The 22467-nt window shown below is 57.6% G+C and overlaps 1 protein-coding gene across 2 annotated transcripts in view; it reads right to left on the bottom strand.

Annotated features, from left to right (window-relative positions):
- Positions 1-22467, bottom strand: part of NRG2 (neuregulin 2) — a 161710-nt gene that overhangs the window by 9683 nt on the left and 129560 nt on the right. The window contains exons 3-6 of one of the 2 annotated variants that reach the window (XM_012728049.1): positions 16631-16749; positions 8586-8706; positions 2832-2908; positions 2388-2446 (exon numbers count right to left, since the gene is read on the bottom strand). In XM_012728049.1, coding sequence (XP_012583503.1) covers positions 2388-2446; positions 2832-2908; positions 8586-8706; positions 16631-16749 — 376 coding nt within the window. The remainder of the gene's footprint in view (positions 1-2387; positions 2447-2831; positions 2909-8585; positions 8707-16630; positions 16750-22467) is intronic. The other variant, XM_012728048.1, reaches the window with a different exon arrangement.

Raw genomic sequence — 22467 nt, forward strand, 5'->3', positions numbered from 1 at the left:
TTGGAGTGGTGTGTGCACAGGGTGTGAGCAGGCCTGTGCGCAGTGTGGGCATGAGTTTGCATCCTGTGTTTCAGCACTTGGGTGTGTCTGTCTCTGTGTGTGTGCCCAGCTGCATGTGCTATTTTACACAGAGGTATGAACACACAAGTTTGGACTCTTAGAAGTCAGTTTTCCATCTCTACAACAGGTAACCTAGTTTGGAGGTCCTCTGGGGAGTGGGGCGGGGAGGCCAGACACTGGGGAACCAAGGCCGGCCCTCCTGCCACGCCCTCCAGCAGCTCAACTCCTGCCTCCGTGCCTCCCACCACTTCACCCTCGCAGCGACCCACAGACACCTATGTTACTCTCGCCCTTTCACAGATGAGGAAACCAACTCTGAAAGGTGAAATGAAGGCCAGAAGTAGTAAACTCAGCTGCTGGTGCCGTTATTCGGCTCTGTCTGAATCCAAAACCTGTACCTGAAGCTTTCATTGCTCACTACCTTTCCAGAAATTATCTGGGGCCGGAGAAGGCCCAGGAAGGCCCCCGACTGCCCTGCCAGGGCAGGGCAAACTTGGGCACAGCACGAAGTAGTCAGAGTATTGTGCTCGAACAGTACAAATCCTTTACCAAAAGGTAGCATAACTCATGTAAGTAACACTGGGTAGGAAGGGCTGGCTGCATTTCCAGGCTGCTTTCAGCTCCAGGGCGCTGCTGACCCTCCCAGCAGATGAGAACTGAGAGCTGAAGCAGCCCAGCTGGCAGAGAAGCCTTGGATGGCGGCCGAGTTCCAGAGGTTCTGCTGCTCTGGTTCAGGGTGGGCCGGGACCCCCTGTCTCCAACAGTCCCACGTGCCTGGAAGGCTCTGGGCCCAAGGGTGGAAGGGGGCTGGTGCCCCGCTGCCTCTCCATGGTGCCCAGTGTGGCCTGACTGCTCTGTCTACTTCTGGAACCCCTTCTCGCCTCCGGTCCTCCACTGGGACAGGCTCTGACTCTGCAATTCTGTCTGGGCCTCAGCTCTGGAGAATTCTGCTGGACTACATACACCCTCTGCGCACGGGCTTTGGCTTTACCGCAGTGGCTTTCCTGCTTGGCCTCTAACTGGAGGCCTGGGAAGAGGACAGAGTCCCACAGTCTATTAAGAGATGGCCGCATCTTTGTTTACCAGCCCCCAGTTCCCTCTCCAAGTCTTGGTGTCCAGCTTCCCTTTCCTAAGGAGGGGGGAAATGAGAGAGATGGGAATGGGGGGGGGGTGTGGGATTTACCACTTTCTCGGTTTTTGTGCTGGGGTGAGTTCAACTGGGAAGTTTCATTTGTCCACTTTGAGATCAGCCCCCCTAAAGCCCTAAAGGCCCTCTTCTTCAAAGGCTACCTAAGTGGTCTGCTGGGTCTTGCCCTGGCATCCAGCAAGCTGCGCCCCTCAAGGCTCAGGCATCTTTGCTCTGTTTCCTAACAACTCTTGCGATCCAGCTTTCCTTGCAGGGGAGGGGGTGTGTGGGCGGAGGAGGGCCCTAGTGTGCTCTGGCAATGGGTGACAAGGTCTGGTCTCACAGGCCCCAGACTACCCAGCCCCAGGTATGGTCCGTGGCTAACCAGCGCCTTCTCCTCTGCTCCGCCTCCACCTGGTGGTCATGGAAGGAACTGCTTCCAGGCCCCAATGAAGCAGCCCACAGTTAGGACCTCAGGCTGGGCTGTAGGGCTCACTCCCCCAACTTCTCCACCCTGTCCCACCATCAAAGCAGAAACTCCGACCTTAGAAGTAGAAGAAAGGGAGGGAATGAAGTCTTGAAGCGTGACTAAGGCCAATGAGGTCCCGGAGAGTCACCAAATAACCCCTTGATGCCTCATTTCCGCTATCTTTTAGCTCCCATAGCACACTAACTAGCCCTCGCCCCCAAATCATATAGCATATAGATGACTCTGGTCTTTGACATCATGGAAACCCTGCCCTGGGGCTTGCTCTCCCTCGGCCATCCCTTTCCCACTCTTCCCCACCACCCCATGCCACAATAAAACTGTGGCCAGGGCCGAAGACAGAACTTTTCTCTCTCGAACAGACCACCACATGCCAGTGCACGCTCCTTACCCCGCCCCTCCGCGGCCTGACACGGCCAAACCCGCTTCCGAGCAGGTGAGGGTGCTCAAATGCCTCTCCCTCTCTTGGCCCCAAGAGGCCTGAGCGAGGTGGTGCCAGATGTGCAGAGGATTTGGCGAGGGGCGCCCAGGTAGTGCAGTAGCTTCTGAGGTGCGGTGGGGGTGGGGGGTGGAGCTCCGCTAGGGAGGCTCAGCACTGAGAGGAGCCCGGGACACCCCATGTCCCCTCTAGCCTCACTACGCAAGGCCCCTCCCCTCCCGCAGGGGAGACTGTCAGTGATCAGGGAAGAGAAGAAATAGAAGAAAGAGACATACTGGAGAAGTTGACCATTGCGAACTGCTGACACCTGTCCCCGGTGTATCCCACAGGACACCTACCAAAAGAAAGAAAACCAGAAAGAGAGAGCCAGGATAGCAAGACACAGGCATCGCAACACCCCGGCACAGGCTCCTGCCAATGCCAGCTGGGTTCCTTGCCACCGTTACCATTTGTACTGGCCTTGCCACTCTGCCCCTTACCTGTAGCCCTGAACTTTAAACCCAAGGATTAGGCCAAAAATGAAAAACAAAGCAAAACAAAACGAAACAAAAGAACTAACAAACCAAAATACAAAAAGAAAAGAGAAACAAAACAGTAACAGCCAAAGATCAAAACAACCAACACCCCTGGCCCTACGCCCTACATCGGGGTGGGGGTGGGGAACTGCACCCGGAAGCTTTCTAAGGAGCAGGGACTCGTGTTTGTTTCTTCAAACATACTTTGCTTAGGATCTGGCATGTACAATCGCAAAGGCAGTTTCTCCAAACATCTCTGTCCGAAGAATCCGTTTGGACATCTGGAGAAGGAAAAGGGGAAAAATCACAGAACAAACTGGCATCATCCGCGAGGCTCAGGTTAGAAATCAAAGTGCACAGTGATGAATGAGAAAACCAAGTCAGGCGCGGGGCCACGCGCGTCGCTGGAGGGGCTGGGGTCAGGGCTGGGCGAGGGCTCGGGGTCTTCCACTCGCTCTAACAGATGTGGCTCCGGGAAGGCCGGGCTGGGAGGAGGATGGTCTGGGGAAGCAGGGTGGGGCTCTGGGAACTTATGGCCGAATTGGCTTCCTGCGGCTGGACTTTCCTTCTCACCTGCCTGGGGCCCCGGGAACTGTGGCCACTTGGTGGCAGCCGTTCAGCGGGCTGGGTGCTGGGAGCCTTCTGGAATACTAAGTCTGGGAGCCACTCCTTCCCGGCCCCACCCAAGGGTTCGCTCAGGTCCCTGGGGAGGTTTTCTCAACCACAAAACAGCCCCCAGGAAGCTCAAATGAGAACTCGGGTAAGCTGCTGTGGACCTGGTGCCCAGGACACAGGGGGCCTTGGAGATGTGTCATCTGCTCTCTCAAACAGGGCTCTGTGGCCAAATAAGTGCAGGAAATCCCTTCTCAGCATTCTTTATGGAGCTGCAGCGCACGCTAGCGTGGGAAAGGCTGTGGAAAGTTTTGTAGGAGGAAGCAGCTCAACTTTCTGGTCTGTCCCCAACTTATTTGACCATGGAAGTTGCTGCCGAGGACCCCTCATGGACACGGCTTGCGGGGGGGGGGGGGGGGGGGGGGGGCCTCCTGGCGAAGGGGGTGGGCGGGGGGGGGGGGGGGGAAGGTTGCCCTCTAGCGAAAGGCATGGGCGAGGCACGGGAGGCTGGAGAGGAGCTGGAATTATCAGCCCCCCCAAAGCTGGCTTGCCAAGCCAGGCGCCGGGATCTGGCCACAGATGGCAACAGCCACAGGGGGGCCAGTGCTGCTTCAGTGGGTCCTTGACCTGCTCCCCATGAGGAGAGCTGGCTGCAGGGACACCTGTCCTTTCCCACGACCTGTTCCTGCCCTTCTGCCTGGCTCTGCGGGGGGCGCTCACCCCACCCCACACCCCCGCTGCTGCCTCTCTTGCTGCCAAGCACCGCCCTTTCCAGTTCCCTGCCCTTGTCCCTACTCACTAGGTACACTGGCTTCTGCTCTCTGGCGGCCACACCCTCTCTTTCCACAGGGGAGCTTACTGACAGGGCCGGGCTGACACCCTGTCTCCCTACACAGAGACGGACCTCTGTTGCCTCAGCCTTTTTCTTCCCTTGGCAACTACGCAATAATCCTCGCCAGTGGCCCCGGGTACGAGGCCACTGTTCAGGGTCAGTGGGTGAGCGTCCTCAGGAGAAGCCTGCCTGCTGCCGGTAGCCCCTGGAGCTGCAACTTGTGAGCGTGGGCTGTCAGAGTCATGAAGACCCTGTGCCCGTCTAGACTGGCAGAAGGGGGGGGTGACTGGGGGGCTGACCGTGGGAGTGTCTCTGGGCCTCGATGGCACCGCCTTGCAGGGATCATGTGTGTACAGGCATGCCTGGAAAACGAGTAGTGGTGGGGGCTGGGCAGTGTCTGGAGAAAGGGTGCTTGGTATGAAGCTGAGGGGCACTCGTGGGACTCGAGGGAGGTCCGAGCAGCTCCGGAGGGTGGCCTGGAGGAGGAAGCCACCACTTGTCAGCCCATCCTACTCTGATCCCTGCCCCTGGTGCCCAGTCATGCCAGCTCAGGAAAATGGAGGCAGTGGCTAAGGCTCCCCAAACTGAGGCGGTCAGGCTCCACCCTTTTGTCTCAGCTCTAGGAAACTGATGTCCACTTGGGGTGGGGACTAGAGAGAGAGAAGTGATTATTCAAGCAGCAGCTTCTTTGAGGGTGGAGGACACAGACCTAGGAAGTTGCCAAAACAAGTCTTAGAATCCACAAAGGAAGCAGAAAAAGGCACGTTTGACTGCATCCCACGTGAGATCAGTCTGGCTCTCGGAGACGGGAAAACCTGCGTGTGTCTGTGTGCGCGCGTGTGCACACACATGTTGTGAGGGGGGAGTACGGGGACAAGAGGGGCTAAAGGGGAAGCTGACTCCCGCTGCCGGAGAGCAGGGCTGCTGTGGCAACGGCTCTGGGAAACCACCGCTCCGAGCCAAAGGCGTCCCTGCGCGCCGGTGGCACCCCGCATGGTGGCCACTGAGTTGCGCAAGCCCACGTGGCGCGTGGCTCCGTGAACACCACGAAGATGCCTCCTGGACTTGCGCAACGGGGTCCTAACCTGCCTGCCCAGAAAGTGTGTCCCCCACTGGCTGAACAGAACAAGAGACTGGGGGCTGGGCCCAGTGCAGGGGAGGGGAGGACTGACGCCCAAGCTGGCCTTGCACTGGCTCTGCGGAGGCTCCTGCTCACGCCTGTCTTCGCCTTACTCCTAATGGTCGAGGATGAGCCGCGGCCGGGAGGCTGGGGCTTCCCTGGCAAAGGCTCCAAGGGGGGCTGCACCCGGGGCCAGGAAGCAGGGCACATCAGCCTGCCGGCCCGGAGGGGGTTCTAACTTGGTGTGGGGGACTGGCTGGCGGGGGAGTGGGGGTCCCACTCAAATAAGGATTGCCCCCTGCCTTTCAGGGGCACAGAGGACAGGTCAGAAGGAACAGCAGGTGCAGCCTGCCCAGCCCTTCCCTTGCGTCATCCGCCAAGACTATAGGAAGGTCTGTGCCCAGGGCTGGAGAAGAGCAGGAGTGAGAGCGAGGCAGAGAGGATAGCCCACGGGCAGTGTTGGGCACAGAGAGTGGGGATCTGCCTCTCCGTGTCACCACCCCACCTCCCAGGCCTCAGTTTCTCCTTTTGGTAGCCTGGGGATAATGCCATGTGTGCTGCCCTCACCCGGGAAGGGATGGAGGATGGAGGTATGCCCTGGGCACCGGGCGGAGCGAGGTCTCTGGCCTCTGGGGGCGTGGACGTGTGGTGAAGATGAGCAGGCAGATGGGATGGCATGGGGGGGTCACCTGAACATGAGGGGGGTGTGGAGATGAGCTGATGGGAAAGGGAGGCATGCCGCTGGTATGTGCACAGGGCTGGAAAGAGACTTGTTCTGTCATCATCCCCTGAACCAGTCCCGAGAGTCACGCACCAACCGTGCTCTACAAAAACACGGAGAGAGGAGGAGAAAGCAGCAAGAGGAAGTGCAGGGGCCCCTGTCTGGCCCAGACAGGAGACAGTCACCTGGATTTGGCCCCCCATTTGCAAATCCCCCTAAGTTTTCTTTTTTGAAACAAAATTCAGTATCAGAGACACTTTCGTTTGGCTCTGAATTCCAGAAAAACAGGAGGGACAGAGTGTGCCTGCTCCCCACATTCACGCAGGGCTCTGGACCAATACACAACAGCAAGTGTCAGAAAACCAGGAAGGAAAACGGATTTTTATAGAAACTGGAATGAAACTGACCAGTCTAGTTTCATTATCCAAGCTAAGCGGAAATGCAAAAAAATTAAAAAAAAAAGTAAACAAACAGCACAAATGGTAAGACGTGAGTTCCGGTCCCTAAGTTCTTTCCTTTTCATTTCGTTCAGGTGTTAGCAGGAACCCCAAGAGGCCTGCCCCCCTTCCCTCCCGGCTCGCCCACCCCCAGCATGGCCTCTGGGTTCTGCCCTGCCCCCCCCCGCCCCCTGCCCTTCTCCAGCACAGCTCTGAGGACTGCCCTGCTGACGCTGTCACCGCCAGGACACCCCTCTCTCCTCTGAGTGTTCAGGGATCCAGGGAATGGGGTTCAGGGGCCCTTGCTGAGGGTGACCCTGGTGGGCTGGGATGGGGAAGTGTTCCAAGGTTCCAAGTTCAAGTTCTAAGCAGTGAAGCCCGGTTGCCCTGGTAAGGAGGGGACACAGGTCATCATCTTCACAATGGCTCAGTCTCCTACCCTCTGCTCCTCTTAAATTCAGCTGGGGAGGGAGACACCTGGAGGTCCCTAGGGGTACAGCCTGGCTGGCAGAGCCCTCTGGGGGACCTACCGAACCCCACACTCCCTTTCTCACATTAAACTCTACACTGGAGCACTGGTGGTCCTCTGGACCCCTTCAACCCTGGCACCTGTTCTTGGTGGCTGAACCTTCCTTGCTGGGAGCCCAGGCTGGCCTCTTTGGCAATGCTGGATCCCTTTTAAGGTTCACAGGCCAAAGGGGCTAGAGAAGAGGAGAGTCCTGGGGTGCGTGTCTCTGTGTGTGTATGTATGTCTGTTTTCAGAGGATAAGAAGAGGGGGCTGCAGGGCTGGCTATCTCCGTGAGATATTCCAGAACCTGGTGAGCTCCCAGGAGGCCTAGTCCAAAGAGCTCTGAGCATTTTCAATGGCAGGATGTCTCCCAGGTGTGCAGCGCTGAAGTGGCAGCCTCCGGGGCAGAAGGAGGGGATGGTGAGGGACTGAGTCTGGGCTGAGAAGCTCCTAGGGGGCCCGCTGTTCTGTTGGGACTGTCCCCTAAGATTCAGGTTGGGAGAGGTCGGGAGGGCGATGGCAGCAGGTGAAGGGTGGATCAGGGAGGAAACCAGCAGAAGGGGCTAGCTGGGGGAGGGGATGGGCACGAGGGACCCTCGTCATCACGAGATGCGGTACAGGGCTCTTCGGTCAAGGCTGAGTAGGGAGGGAGACAAATCCCTGGAGTTTCTCCAGAGGCAGGAGAGCCCGGGAGAGCTGAATGTGACCTTGTCTGTGGTGAGGGCAGATGACCCTGAATCTCCATCACTACTCTGGTAGCTTCTTCCCAGATGCCATGGGAATGGGGCGACTTTGGCACCTTGTCAAGCTCTAGGCTTAGGCTGCTTAAAAACCTGAAGATGTCAACTAGGCCCCCCTCCCGTACTTCCTCAGGGTCTGGACAGAATCTGTGCTGCCCTCACCAAGTGCCTCCAACCCTTATTCACCCACCAGAAAGTCGTGGAGGGGGTCCTGGGGTTGTACAGAGGTCTGGGCTCAAACACGTCCTTCCTCTGGACGGCCTCCCCGGCTGCTGCTGAGGGGCGCTATGGTGCTAAACTCACAGGAGGGCTTGCTGGAGAGCAGTCTCTGGCCCTCGGGAGGCTCTAAAGCCTGGCTTGCATTTCTCTTCAACCCTGGCCTCCCCAGTTGGGCCCCACCAGGTGGTGCCCTTCCTCTCCCCAGAGACAGCGCTGGGGCCGAGGTAGTGCAGGCAGCACAGGGTCCTGCTAACCAGGGAGGGAGACCAGGCCCTGAGGTGAGCCAGGGAAAGAGCCTTATTTCTCCCCTAGCACAAGGGCCCCTTGGCTGGAACCCGAGCCCTGCCTCAGTCTGCCATGCTCCCACTGCAGCAGACACACCTGAGAAAGTGTTCATCAGAACAAAGTTGGGAGAGTAGTTGCGAGGAGGGGGAAGGGGCGGGGGTGCGGGGGGGGTTAGTGCCCAATGCCTAAGGCCTATATAGACTGGCATCCCCATTTCCCTAAAAGGTGCTAGTGAAAGGGTGGCCCTCAGGAGAGGGGGTGGGCCGGGGCCTAGAAAACTGGGACCAGAGGTCCCTGAGCCCTTTAAGAGCTTATATCTCCCTGTACTCCAGGAAAGGCCTAGGGAATGGGGTAAAGTTCTCTGTCTACACCCTTTGGGGACCCCTTATCTGTGGCTTGATGCCCACTTCTAGAGCCCTCCACTTCCGACCCACCTCTCTCACCCTACTCTGGCCCCCACGCACGCCCCCACTGCCCACTTACTTGCAGGAGAGCTGGTTGATGCCCTCGATGTAGTAGCAGACACCTCCATTGACACAGTAGGACTTGGCAGTCTCGTTGCACTTCCGGGCGTGCCCCGACCAGGATGATAGGGTGGTGCTCACTGGAGGTAGGAGAGACATGTGCCAGTGAGCTGCTGAGATACTCTGAGCCTCAGCAGTCACTTCCTTCATGGCCTATTTCCAAGCTAAAGGATCAGAGGCTGAGGGATGGCTGGGGAGCGAGCCTGGTGATCCTCCCAGTTGTCAACTGCCCAAGGGGAGGCTGCGGCAAGCTCCCCCATCTGCCCAGCACCATCCTGCCCCCGACTTGGCCAACCTTGGAAGGCCAGGAGGCCTTTCTTTCTTCGGAGCGGGTGAGTGGGAGCAGAAACTCTTCCTCTTCTGGAATAAGGGCCCTTGTCTGCCCCCCTGGGGGCTCCATTACAGGTAGGTGAGACATGAGTGTCTGTGTGGGGACCGTCACACGGCTGCAGGGAGAAAACACTGCCTGGGCTATCCTGTGGGCCAGAGGGCTGGGGGGAGCTGGGCTTTGAGGGGAATGGCACCTTTCGGACACTGTCACCTTCTAAGGTTGAGGGAGAGTGTGGGGTGAGCGCTGCTCCCATCTTCCCCCTTGGCCCCAGAGCTGGGCCGGCTCCAAGTGTCCTGGGAATGCCAAAAAGGTCTTCTTCACACCTGTCCTCCAGGTGACCCCTTGCTCTGCCATCTAGTCAGCTCCTGCCTCCGTGGGGAATCTCCAGCCCTGGACAGCCCTGGCTATATAAATCTGGGGTTTCAGGCCACTGGAAAGAAGATGGGATTGGGTGCAGTTGGGGTATGGACACTTGGCAAGGGTAAGGTCTGGATTTTGGGCTAAGCCTCAGACTGCACACCTGATGGACTGGACCCATTGTTATAAATGGAAATAATGGAAGCTCTGCTCCCCCATTAGGGGCTGGCATCCAGAAAGCTGGTTTCAAGTGAACACTCTAGCCCCAAAAGCCAGTTTCCATCTGTAAGCCAACCTCCAACTTTGCGTTTCCACATCAGGCAGCGGGACACGGGGTGCTGCTCCCCTTCTCAGACTCTGGGGTTCCAAGGGCCCCTTGCTCCCACCAGCAGAAGCCCCCTGACTGAGTGGGCCCTGGCCTATACTGCATGGTTCCATCTCCTCGGGGTATTGAGTCTCTACCACCCCCACAGTAATGGGGAGAGAGGAGGAGGGCAGGCACTTGGCGCCTGCAGTGTTTAGACGTGTGTGGAGACAGATGGAGCGTGGGGACGGGGAGTGTATACACAGCCTGGCCTCTGTATATGTCTGAGGGGCTCGCTGATAAAACCCAGCGGGCAGGGCCAGCTCCTGCCTTCCCGTCCACACCATTCCTGCACTGCCACCCTCGAGCCCCGCCCTGTCAGGTCTCCTGCTCATGCTCTGTCCCAAGTCCAGCTAGGACCCACAAGCGGGCCGGGATGGGAGGCCTCATGCTGCTTTCTGCTCTACTTTGGGGGTCAGGAAGACCCAGGAATTTAGAAAGGGACAGATGAGAGAAGTAGTGGAGGAGACCCTGTCTGCAAGTTGTGAAATCCCGCTGCTGGGAGGACCCTCAAGCGGTCCTGTGTCTGGGTCACACCACCACGGGGGAGCCAGCAGAGAGCGGGGCTGTGCCGTCCAATCACAGAATGTTGTGACCCAGGGCTGGACCCGGCCCCTGGCCACACCACCTGAACGCCTGGGTGAGCATTTTCGCCAGCCACTCAGTCCCTCGTGGGAGGACATGTCAGCACCAAGATGCAAACACGAGGTGGACCACGATCACAGAAAGCTTGGGCCAGCCTGGTCCCCTCTGTAGTCACGGTGCAGGGACCGCAGGGCACACTTGGGCCTGTCTCCACACGCGTCCATGCTCACCAAGGCTCAGGAAGGCAGAGGACGGCTCCCGAGGGAAGATGGGGCTCCGCTGACCTGACAGAGCTGTGGCCAGAGAATGGCAGAAAGGGAGCCCAATGGGGGCAGCCAGGGGCAGCGAGTGTGGGGAGAGGGAAGCCGGGCCTGCTACCTCAGAAAGAAGTACCTCCAAGCCGCCCCTGGTGAAGGCAGGGCCTCTCGCATCACTGCAGTCCAAGCCTGCTGGAGGGGACGCCTCACACCAGGAAGATTCCAGATGGAAGACGTGGGCAGGCACTCTCAGCACAAGGGCCCCAAGGCAACACGTCTACATTCCCTTGTCAAAGGATCTGCACCTTTTCACTGTTCTCCAGAGTTTGGGAACGAAGGTGACAAATGACCACTGAGTTGGAGAGTCGGCTGCTCCCTTGACCCTGGGGTGACCCTCACCCTGAACTCAGTTCCCATGTGTCTGCTCTGGAGTCACTCCCTCAGGCCTCAAGCCTCAACCATCGCAGTGAGCAGCCTGCACAGACCAAAGGCCTGGAGGGCCTCTCTGACTGCTCGTCCTTTGTTCCCCGCAGCTACCTATCAGAGAACTACCTCTGCCTCCCCGCAGGGCTTCTGCACCGCCCCCCCCCCAAGCTGCCCCCCAGCACAAGCTGCCAGGGCCTCTTTCCCTGGATGACCACAGCAGCTGCCTCGCTGGCCTTCCTGCCCCAACTCTTCCCTTCCTCTTGTGTCACTACTTCACAGTTGCCAGTGGGGTCTTTATGTAAATTGGATCAACTGCTTCCCAGGTCAGGACCCTCCAGCGAATTCCTTTTGCTCACGAGTCAACCCCAATTCCTGCGTAGGTCTAGGACCACACCACCTCCTGCACCAGGTCCCACCCTTCCAGTTTAATATATTTGGGCCACACCAGCCTAGCTCAGCTCCCCTAACAAGTCAGGAGCCTCCGTTAGAGGGTCTCAGAAGTGCTTCTCAGCTCCCTCCTTACTCCTCCTCTTAGTTTTTTCTATGCTCTTGTCTTTGTATTACTTTATACCAACACAATTAGATGCTCAAGGGAGAAGCCAACTCTCCAACTTAGCAGTTTAAAGCTCAGCTCATCCACCGCAATGCGGATTCTTGGGCAGGGGCTCAGTCCGTCTCACTCACCAGTGAACCCCAGGGTCAGCATAGTGCTGACATTTAACAGCAGCTTGACAAAATTTACAAGTATTTGTAATGAGCAAATGAGTATCTGATTCTTTAGAGGAATGAGGCTTTTGCTACCATCGCTGGAGCGGACAAGGATGCCTGGACCGGCATCCTTGGCTGCTGCTGCTTCTTTCTGTGGACTGATGCACTGTTGCTATGAAATGCAAATATTCCTGGGAGGTGGACAAGAAGATGAAAACAAAAACCACAGCGAGATGCCAACAGGATGACTAGAATAAAAAAGATGGATAATAACAAGTGATGATTATTACCTGCTGCGAGTGAGAATGGAAAATGGTGCAACCACTTTGGACACAGTTTAGTTGTTCTTCAAGAAATTAAACAGTTACCATATCCCTCCATGTTAACAGAGCAACCTCACTCAGATACAGACTCAAGCGAACTGAAAACACGTGCCCACCAAAGCTGGTACATAAATGTTCACATCAGCATCAATCCAGACAGCTAAGATGTGGAGACCACAGGAATGACCCAACCTTCCAAACTGAGGGGTGGAAAAGTACAGTGTGGCCCAGCCATACAATAGAATATGATGCAGCCATGAAAAAGGAACAAAGAACTGACACATGTAAACTATGGATGAGCCTGGAGAGCATATGTGAAGCAAAAGTCAGTCACGAAAGGCCACATATAACATGATTCTATTCATGAAATACCCAGAACAGGAAAATCCTTAGAGGTAGAAAGTAGATAAGCAGTTGCCAGGGTGTGGCAGAAATGCGGAATGACTGCTAGTGGGGATGGAGTTTTTTTCTGAGGTGATGAAAATGTTTTAGAATCCATGGTAGTAAAAATTTTGTATTTTTAGAAAGGGTGAATTTCATGGTAAGTTGTATTCAAAAACATTGGGAAGGTAAATCCAAGAAGCCTGTATCAGCCATTGGTGTCTCAGTGTGAGTGTGATTATTGGGTCCCTGAGGGGTGAGCATGGACCGGGAGTTTGAGCACATATGGAAGACCTTCTCCCTGCTGCCAGGGACGAGATAGCTGCTGATATTGCCAAGGCCCGCTCAAGTGTCTCTTAATCCCTCTATTTGTCCACATAACTGGTGTCCCTATCCTTCCTCCTCAGGTAGACACTCTGAGTTCTGGTTCTTGACGTCTTGCCGCTTGAGGGACTTGATCGAGCTCAAGACAGTAGCTCCCCCAAATCCAGAACAGGGTGTTGCTGAGTAAGAGAGCAGATGTGTGTGCCCAGCTAAAGAGGCAAGCTGCTTAGGCCCCCAGGTAAGGGGCAGGCCATGAAGGCCTTCCCAGGGCTCCCATGCTTCTGCGACAGCCTAGGCCAAGCCTGTCTGCCCTCTAGGGTGAAGCTAGGCCCGGTCCCACGTCCTGACACTGGCACAGTCCCTTGGGACATTCCTAAGGTCTCCTTCACCTGGAGATGAGGTAGCTGGTTGTTTAACTCAGAAGTAGGTTGGACCAAGCTGATTTACTTCTGTTAAAAGCAACCAGACTTCTTGCAACCGCCTCCTCCCAGCCAACTCAGGAGAGCAGGAAGCCTCTTTGAGCTGGCAGAGCTGCGAATTCCAGGAAGGGCCCCCTCTGACTTGGGGATGGACCCATAGGTCCACTGGGATAGTGCAGTGGTTGGGCAAGGCCGTAGTGGTGACCCCAGGCAACCTGCTGCCCCTTACAGCCCCCCTCCTGCCCCCCACCATGGCCTCTTTGGCTGCCCCACCCCTGGAGCTCTGGCTTCCCTAGGGCCCGGGCGGGCCAAGACAACCCACCTTGTGATGAGTCAGAGGGGGGCAGGCACAGCTGGCCGCTACCCGCCCTCCGCCCCCTCCCCAGGGTGCGGTTGCTGCAGGTCTTATGGGTTCCAGGGATAAACAAGGGGCCTGGGCATCTACCTGGGCAAATTCCCCTGGTGGGGTTTTCTGGTCCCTGGCAGCAATCCTGTTCACCCCTCCACACCAAGGGTAGGCGCTTGCTTGCCATGGACTGAAACAGGGCATCAGAAGAAGTGTGCGGAGTATCTGTGTGTGTGTGTGTGTGCGTGTGTGATATGTCAATATGCCTGTGTGTGTGGTAGTGATGGTGGTGGCGGTGGCTGGGGCACAGAATGTCAGCCTTAACATCAAACCCAGAATCTGAGGGGCCTGGGGTTTGGAGATCATCTAGCTGAGTGCCAGCTGGGAAAGCCACAGACAAAGCCAGAGCAGTCTCTTGCACAGGGCTGCACGGTATAACTGGGACAAGACCAAAGCACTCGACTCTTTCCACCACTCTGCTGTGCCACCCTCCTGCCAGGCTGGAGGGCCAAGGGGCCAGGAGCGCTGCTGGGGAACCCTCAGGGTCCAGCCTGAAGCACCACTGTCCAATTTCCTACCTAATGAGAAATGGGGGGGTGGGTGTAGGGGCGGGCTGAGATCCTTGTGTGGGGCGGTGCTTTACAACTACCCCTAGCCTTGGGCCCTAGGAGAGAGGGCACCATTGTGGTTTCCTGCCTGCAACTTCCTCCCTCCCTTTGCTGGCAACACCCCTAGGGAAGCTTCCCTGTGCGGTTCTGATAGCGCCATCACTCGCTGTTCTCAAACCTTTAGTATGCCCTCTGCACACACGCAGACCCGGTGAGGGTGGCACCCACTCCCCTGGGCACAGGGGCTGGGCTGAGCAGGGTACAGCACGTTCACAGGGTCAGAGACACCTCTCGGGCCTTCTATGACCAGTTGCAGTGACAGCTCTGTCTTTTCCCTGGTGAGGGGGTGTGGGGGTTGAATAAACCCGGAGCTGTCTGAGGCCATGATGGCCACTTCTTCCCCATTTAGTCTCCAAATCTGGGAGTGGGACCCCGCACAATGGGACAGAGCGTCCTGACCCACACTGAGTTCTTGGACACTGTCATGTCAAGGACCAGTTCTATCTCTGGACTTCTCAATTTAGAAATCAATAAACTCCTCAAGGTAGTTCTAAGTTGGGTTCTAACTGAGGTAACCAAACCAGCTCTCACCAAGGAAGTCTTGAGTAACACAACAGGAAACCTCAACTCCAATGTGGATCTGAGAATGACTGTCCACTGTGGCTGGAGGTGGGGGGTGGTGCTGCAGACCCGGCTTGGTTCATGGCACGGACTGGGGAGGGTGGGCCCAGGTAGTCTGACTGCAACCACACCCAGGCTGGGGTACGAGGGAGTCAGAAAAAGCCTCGGAGCAGGAGCCTTTCAGATGCTATTGACCAGGTACCTCTGTGAGACAGGCACTGTGTTAGACCCTGAGGCCAACGTGAACAGCCTAGACAAAGGCCCGGACTACCAGCATTCTGTATATTGTTTAGCTCCCTCATTAACTAGCTGTTAGAGCTTAGGCAGAATATTTAGCCTCTCTGAGCATCAATCTCAATTTATAAAATACACCGGGGGCTTCAATGAGGGCTCAAGAGATGATACGGAACCCGGCACAGAGCATGCTGAGCAGACAGTAGTTACTAGTGTAATGCCCAGGGAGAAGGCGCCCTCCTCCCCGCCCTCCTGCTCCCGGGCACACTATTCACCCAGGGAGCTTGCCCTCATGGAACAGCTCACTAAGGGGATGGGAGCTGAAGAAAGAAAGCCCAAGGTTGGAGTTGCTGAGTTCATGGGACTACTCAGCCCACAGTGCGCACCATGAGCCGGAGCTAGGAGTGGCACTTGGAGGGTGCAGCAGCCAGTGCCCGTGCCGCCGGAGGAAGACGGAAAGCGTGACCTAGGGGTGAGGTGGGAAGGGTGAGCTCCATGAACTGGAGATGCTGGGCTGGCCTGGGGGAGACGGGCTTTAGTGGGAGGAAGTCCCTGCTTAGAGGCCCTAGGGTGGGGGTGTGGCAGGGAGACAGTGTAGTAGGGGGCCGTAGTAGGGGGCCGTGCTCTGGCAGGGGAGCAGTCATACGACCTGGGCCACAGCTGCCCCGGAGGAGGGGTTGAAACGGAAGGAACGGGTGTGACAGAGATACAGAAAGAAGACTAACAAGACCACTCAGAACTATTAGCTACAATGTTCAGGGACACAGAGGAGCCTGAGAGGCTGGGAGAGTGGGGGGGCTCCCTCAAAAGAGGGGACATACATGGTTTGAGCAGAGATGTTTGGAGAGGTCTCAGAGCAGCGAGTGTTCCAGATTCTCTAGGTGAGGCTGGGTTTAGGGTGTACTGGGCTAGCTGCTGGAAATAAGGGCAGGTGGGGACAAACAGGACTAGAGGCTAGACAGGGGAACGAATGGAAGCAAACCCCAGTCACCAGCTAGTAGAATAGTATGAGTCTATGGGGGCCAGAGAAGGCAAGAGCTTGCAGGGATCTGGAGATCTTGGCTAGAGCGGAGGGGCAGTAGTGAGGATAGGCAGCCTTGGTGACCTCCTTGTCTTGGGAGACCACCAGGGTCTGAGAGGACAGTGGGCAGGCCGGTGGCCTCCATACTGTCGCCGAGCGTCTCTGAGGGGCGTCAAGGCCCTGATCCCGCAGGTCTCTAAGGGACAGAGACCTGATCTGTGGGGAAGGGGCCAGCCAGCCCTGAACAGGGGCTGCTTCCAGGGGCGCCCAGACTCCATGTCCCCCTGGAGATGGCCGTCTGCTCCGTGGCACCCAGTAAAGCAACCGGCAGCAGGCAGTTGGCTCACACGCCCCGGGCCTGCCTCTCCCTGAGCCCCGCTCCTGGCAGCCCAGCCTCTCATAATTGCCTTCTAAAAATATCCTCCCCTACCCCCACCTCTTGATTTCAAAATATTTAGTTTTCAGGGTATTTAAAATGAGAGCTGGCGGCTCTTCCAGGCCCAGATAACAAAGCTAAACATTTATGCTTTGACTGCATTTCTCCGAATGGGTCCAGATCTCAGGGCTTGATATGGCAGCAGCAGGAGGGACAGGAGTCAAGTGCAAGACGGTTCATGTGCCGGCCTCCCCCCACTGGGGGGCAAGCGGTCCGCCCCGCTGAGCCCGCAGAGGGCCCCTCCCGGGCTGGGGACCACCTACCACTGCTGACGTGGAGCCGGCCACGGACCGAGTCCTTGCCCAGGATGTTCTCGGCCTCACAGACGTACTCCCCAGCGTCCTCCACCTTCACCTTGTTGAACTGCAGTCGTGAGTTCTTTCTGGGTAGGGAGGGAAGAGAAGGGGAGAGGCGTGAGCCAGACCCGGGCTGGCAGTGGTTCCCCAGCAGTCCCCTGGCGGTCACCTCTCTCCGCAGAGCCACAGTGGCCTTGCGGGGCACATGGGGTACAGGCTCCCTTGGATCAGCCACCTCTGGTGTCCAGCTGGAATGCCAAGTCCCTGGAGCAGGAGGAAGACTGGGCACTCAGGAGCGCCCGGGAGCACCTGCACATCTGAGAATCCTCCAGCCTTCCCGGGGCAGAGGAAAGGTCCTTTAGGAAGTCATATAAAAACGCCCCTCCTGCTTTTCCAGCTCCGTGTCCTGCTCATCCCCACTGGGGCAGTCACTGGCCTGCCAGCCACCTTGGCCTTCCCTGAGAGGTAGTGGCCTGTCTCTCCAGATGTAGAGGCCTGTTCCCAGGAACCTGGGAGAGCTACCCTTCTAGCAGTTTCCCATGGTAGCTGTGCCCCGCTCCCCAGCCCCCACAGGGCGCTCCTGCCTTCCCAGCAGCCCTGACATTATGGGACTCTGTGGCCTCTCCTTTTCTCCCTTTTTGACTCAACACAGAAGTGTGCCTTCTGTGTGCTGGGAGCTTGGACACCTCGGGAACAAAAAGATCCTATTCCTCTGGCCTGACTTGACCCTCAGGAATAATCTGGAGAGGAACGGGGCAGTACAAACGGTAAACTCGGTGCTACAGGGGTTTCCTAGCCAGTGGGGGGGCACATGGCAGGGCCCACTATGGACGGCTTTGTACCCAGTCCCCGCAGATCAGGAGTTTCAGGGTCAGGCTTGGGCAGGGATTCCAGCATGGTGGTGCCTCAAGGGCACCAGGCTCTGGCTCCCTCTTCGTTCAGGAAACCCTGCCAAACCTTCCTTCCCAGTGGTGCCTGAGCCTACCCTAGGGGGCCTGGGCACTGCAGGGCCTGGGGGTACTTTCTAGCCCTCCCTCCGATGCTTCTGGGGCTGTCTGCGCTAAGGGTAAGCCCGGACCTCTGGTCCCCAGGGGTCAAGAAGGAATAGCAATAAAGTTTCCTTACCTACGTAACCATTTCTTTTTAGTCCCCAATTCAAAAACCAGGTTCCCAGAATATGTGTGGTGGGTCGGAGGGCTGACGGACAGGGTTCGGGGTAGCACAGCTGCCCCAGCCCTGAGCCAGTGATGTGAAACAGAGCCACGAAGCCCCATGGGAGCAGAGGGCAGGGGAGAGCAGAGCGGCCATGCGGGCCTGGGGAGACAGCAGGCAGCACCTCCCTACCTGGGCTGTGCTGGCAGACCCATCTCCCGGGCTCCACTTCTGCCTGAGGGGGCTCTTCCCAGACTTCCTTACTCCAGTGTCTCCCCAACAAAGCTCCGGGGGCCAGGCCAGTCCAAGGGCCCTGTTGCTGTGGCGCTGTCCTTGCGTATACTGCAGTGGCAGCTGCCGGCCTCCCTCCCCCTACCTCGCCCACTTCAAGACGGTCTCCTCGGTCTGGTCTCTGCCTACAGCCCTCTCTGTCAGTTCAAGTTTGCTGCCTTCATCAGACAGAGCCCCGGAGGCCCCTCCGGCTGAGACGGCTTCTCCTTCCTGGCTCCAGCCTAATTAGATGCCACAAAGCCCAGCTGCCCCAAGACCAGACCTCTCTCACTTTCCAGCCACCAGCTCCTCCCTGACACCAGATGAGCAGAGGAGGGGTCATATGAAGGGGTTAAGATCAGGGGTAAAAAAAGGGAAAACATACAGGGGATACAGAGCCAGAGCTTCCTTGATCCACAGCTGAATTCAAAAGTGTTTGCCCTACCCGACATAGCAGCACCAGGCAGAGCTGGGTGCATAGAATGTCTGAGGAGATAAAAACCAGAACAGGACCGCGGGGCTCCTCACTGGAAGGCGAGACCTGTGGAAAGGAGGCTCAGGGCCACACCTCTCCTTTGAGGAACCCGGAGAGGCAAGGAGACAGAAAACAAGGCCTCGGCTTGCTGGCATCTTGGTTTACCAGCTGTGTGCCGGTCTTGCCAGCTCCAGAGAGGTAGGCCCTAGACTTGAAAACGAGGCTTGGGGGCCCCAGCAGATGGTGGGACACTCTGGGTTGCTTAGGCTCGGAAGGCATGGCAGCCACCACAAAGATTTCTCCTCACTCTAGATGCAGTCGAATGCCCCAAGGGGTGAGGACTCTTGCCTGTCTTCCCAGCAGGCCCAATGTGGTCCTGACCTAGGCCTGCCCCTGCCACGGACTCCCCTCCTTCCTTCCTCAGCCAGTTTTCTGCTGGCAGGGATGGGATCTGGGCGGCCGTGTCCTCCACCCGTCCGCACATTTTCCTCAGCGCCTTCCTCTTGCTGCCTGCCTGAGGGGCCTGTTCCAGCCTGTCCCTCATAAATAAGGGAACACATGGTTCTGCAGGGGAGGGCCCCATGCCCAGGGCTTGGGGGGCAGCTTTCTCCTGGCACATAAAGGCTTCAGTGAGGAACCTCAGTGCAGTGGGCCAGAGACAGACGGCGCTGCTGGGAAGGGGGGTCTCGGCAGGCAAGACAGCATGGTCTGGGAAGACAGGGTGCAGAGGGGTCCAGAGAATGGTCAGTAGGAAAGAGAAGATTCTGCCAGACAGGAGGCTCCTGCCTGCTCCATGGCAGGGAAGGCCTCGATGCAGGGGTGTGTGTGCGCAATGGCCCCTCTCCCTGAAGGGTTCCCAGGGAATCAGTTCATGGGGAATCACAAGTTCTCTGTCACGGCCCACTCTTCCAGCTCATCAGCTCACTGCCAACAGCAGGATAAGAAGGCAAGGAGGTTTCAGAAATGCTGCTGCTGGGACAAGGCCCTGACAGGCAGCAGGTGAGGGGGACTAGGAGGAGGAGGAGAAGACCCTGCTCCTGGACTGGGTGACCATCTGTCAGAGGAGTCTAACCAGGACAGCAGTTGGCTCAAAGTCAAGGTCAACCCAAAAGGTATCCGCCTGGTCCCAGGAGCACCCACTGCTCAGGGGAGGAGAGTGGGGCTGCGGGGTCCCATAACTCAACACCAGGCAGGGAGCCCCTGTGCCAGCCCATGGGGGAGAAGGGACTGCATGGGGGCACGCAGCCAGCGAGGCTTTCCGTGCTAGGAGGAAGGTCCCTGACACTGTGGTGAAGTTGTCTAAGACACCAGGAGGAGGGACCAGAGCTGCCTTGAGGGCTCTGGGGGCGCTCCACGGGATGCAGCACTGAAGCTGGCCTTTGGGGGACTTGGCCACCGACAAGGGGTGTTGGGGGTGCCGCCGCACAGGGGAAAGCCTGAGCCCAAGTCCATGGTCATGAAAGACTAAGAAACAGAAGTGAGGGAACAATGGGGTTGTGACTTACAACAGGGAAGAGGAGAGTGGGAAGGGCCCCAAGGCCTGGGCTGAACCTGGTATGGCACTCTCCAGTGCTGGCAAGGAACTGAGTGAGTGAAGGACTACGTGTCCGCGCCGTAAAGATCGCCCTGTCAGGGTCATGGGGGCGAGTGACTCTGAGAACCTCTAGGGTGGTAGTCAAAACCAGGTGTATGAGGTCTATTTTTTTTTTTGTTGTTGTTTTTTCTGAAGAAAGGGCTGAAACTTTTATTGACTTCTACACTAGGGTCCAGACCTGAAACTCTGAAGGGAATGACCGCACCTGTCCCCTTCGCTGGCAGAGCTCTAGCCTCTGGCAGATGCCTGAGGCTCAACACGTGCATGTCAGATACAGTCACACGCACAGAGGTCTGTGGCCCAGAAAAGGTGGGGGGTGGTCAAGAGTGGGGCAGCCGAGGCTAATGGCAGGGAGAGTGAATATAGTAGCAGCAGGGCAGGGAGAGGTGCCTTATGCAGAGTCGGTGACCCCTGGAGGGGCTGGCATGGGGCAGACGCTGAGCATCGGGCCTCTGTTTCTGCCACAGCCGAGAGGGGAGCCCCCTGGTGGGGGTGCACAAGGCAGCGCCTGGAGGGCTGGTGGAGGCTCGGTTGGGGGCGTCCTGCCTCAGAGATGCCTGTGGGGTATATCTCAGGGTTGCATCTGGTGGTTAGCTGGCAGGGGGGTCTGGAACTTGGGCTAAAAATAAAGCCACTGACTAGCCATAGAGATTTGCTGGTCGTCAGAAATGAGCGGCTAAGACCACTTGCAGGTAGAGAAGGAAGAGAAAAGTGAAGCCCACAAGACAGGGACATTCTGGCATAAATGGTGACTGGGAGAGTGGCTGAGGCATGGGAGGCACCGCAGGGGGTCATGGCCGAGGGAGCGGTGGCAGCCATGCCATCGGCCGAGACCTGGAGGCCAGGAGCCTGGGGTTGCAGGGTCTCTCAGGAGCCACACCACAGAGCACAGGGGTGGATTTACAGGGCAGAGGCCAGCAGCGCAAAGACAGGGGGAGGATGAGAGGATGGAATCCCTGGGCTTGACACCGATGGGGAAGAAATAGGGGGAAAAAGGCAAGAGGGGGCAACAGCCGGAGGAGGAAGAGGCCCAGAGGAGAGGAGGGAACGCTGCCGAGAGAAGCAGCGTCAGCGGGTTTGCTGGCAGAGGGCGGGCCTGATGTCTCCAGACAAAGGCGTTTGCTGGCAGCAGGGTCTCTGAGGGGCACACGCTTGTGCGTGTGCAGTGGGGAGAGCGAGGCCACTGGGGTGGGGGGGTGAGGGGGACATTCTGTGGACATGGCTGAGGGTGACGAGGCGGGCATGGCACACATGCTCCTCTGACTTCTGCCACGTCAGGGACACAGGGAAGAGGCGTCTTCTAGCGAGAGAGGCCGGGAGGAAGGGCCACGGAGGCTGGCCCGCTTTCCGCTCCAGCTTGCCGCCAGCCTTGCAGTGCAGCGGCCATGAGTAGGGTGGCCTCCGAATGGGAGTTTGGGGGCTACCTGATTACTTGCTAACTCAACAGACCTGGGCTACACTGAAACCCCTCAACCTCTTCCCTTTAGAAGCAGCATTTTTCCAGCCACAATCCTTTGTTCTAGGCCAAACCCTTCCCAGAGAATACTTTCTGTTTTCTCTGGACCACCATCCAGATGGCTGAGTCTTGGAAGGAGAGTAGAGAACTGCAAGCACCTCCCAGACTGAACCCCCACCCTCCTTCACAGGTGGGAGAGACTAAGGCCCAGTCTGGGCAGCACCTCCAGGGCATACAGCACAGCAGAGCAGCTGCACGCAGCTGGGGTCCTCTGAAGTCACCGTTGTTTGCAATTTGGGGTGTGAGCAGGGAAATGGGTAGCTTAAGCTTCTCTGGAGGGACAGGAAGACGGGGTACTCCTTGGCCAGAGAGGGACGTCCCCAGGCTCCAGGGCCCATGGAGAGAGGTCAAGCAGAACTCTCAGGCTGTGAAAAACAGAAGAAGCCCTCCCCGGTGGGGTAGCGGTCTAGAGCGGTCTAAAGTGCAGCAACGGCACCGGAGGTGACCCACACGGGGCAGCAGACCTCTCCTGACCCGCCCGCTGCTCCCCTCAGCAGTGTACTTCGTCGGTCTGCCTGTTGTGCTCCCCGCTCTGTCTCTGGTGAATCCTCTCACCACCCCTGCTCCTCTGGTCTGTACCCCAGTTCTGTATGCACAAATAAATAAATAAATCTTTAAACAAACAAACAACCAGGAGAGAGATGAGGAGAAGGACTCAGACCCCTGGGTTTCTGGGTGCTGAAAGGCTCTGCCTCACCAACTCCAGGTGAAAAGGTGCTTGCAGACGCTGCGGCAAGTCCTCAGAGAAGCCTTAGAGTGCAGGAGACACTGATGGGGACAGTCAGACTGCCTCCCCC

Source organism: Condylura cristata, unplaced genomic scaffold (genome assembly GCF_000260355.1).
Source record: "Condylura cristata isolate star-nosed mole 26May11 unplaced genomic scaffold, ConCri1.0 scaffold00021, whole genome shotgun sequence".
Taxonomy (NCBI): domain Eukaryota; kingdom Metazoa; phylum Chordata; class Mammalia; order Eulipotyphla; family Talpidae; genus Condylura; species Condylura cristata.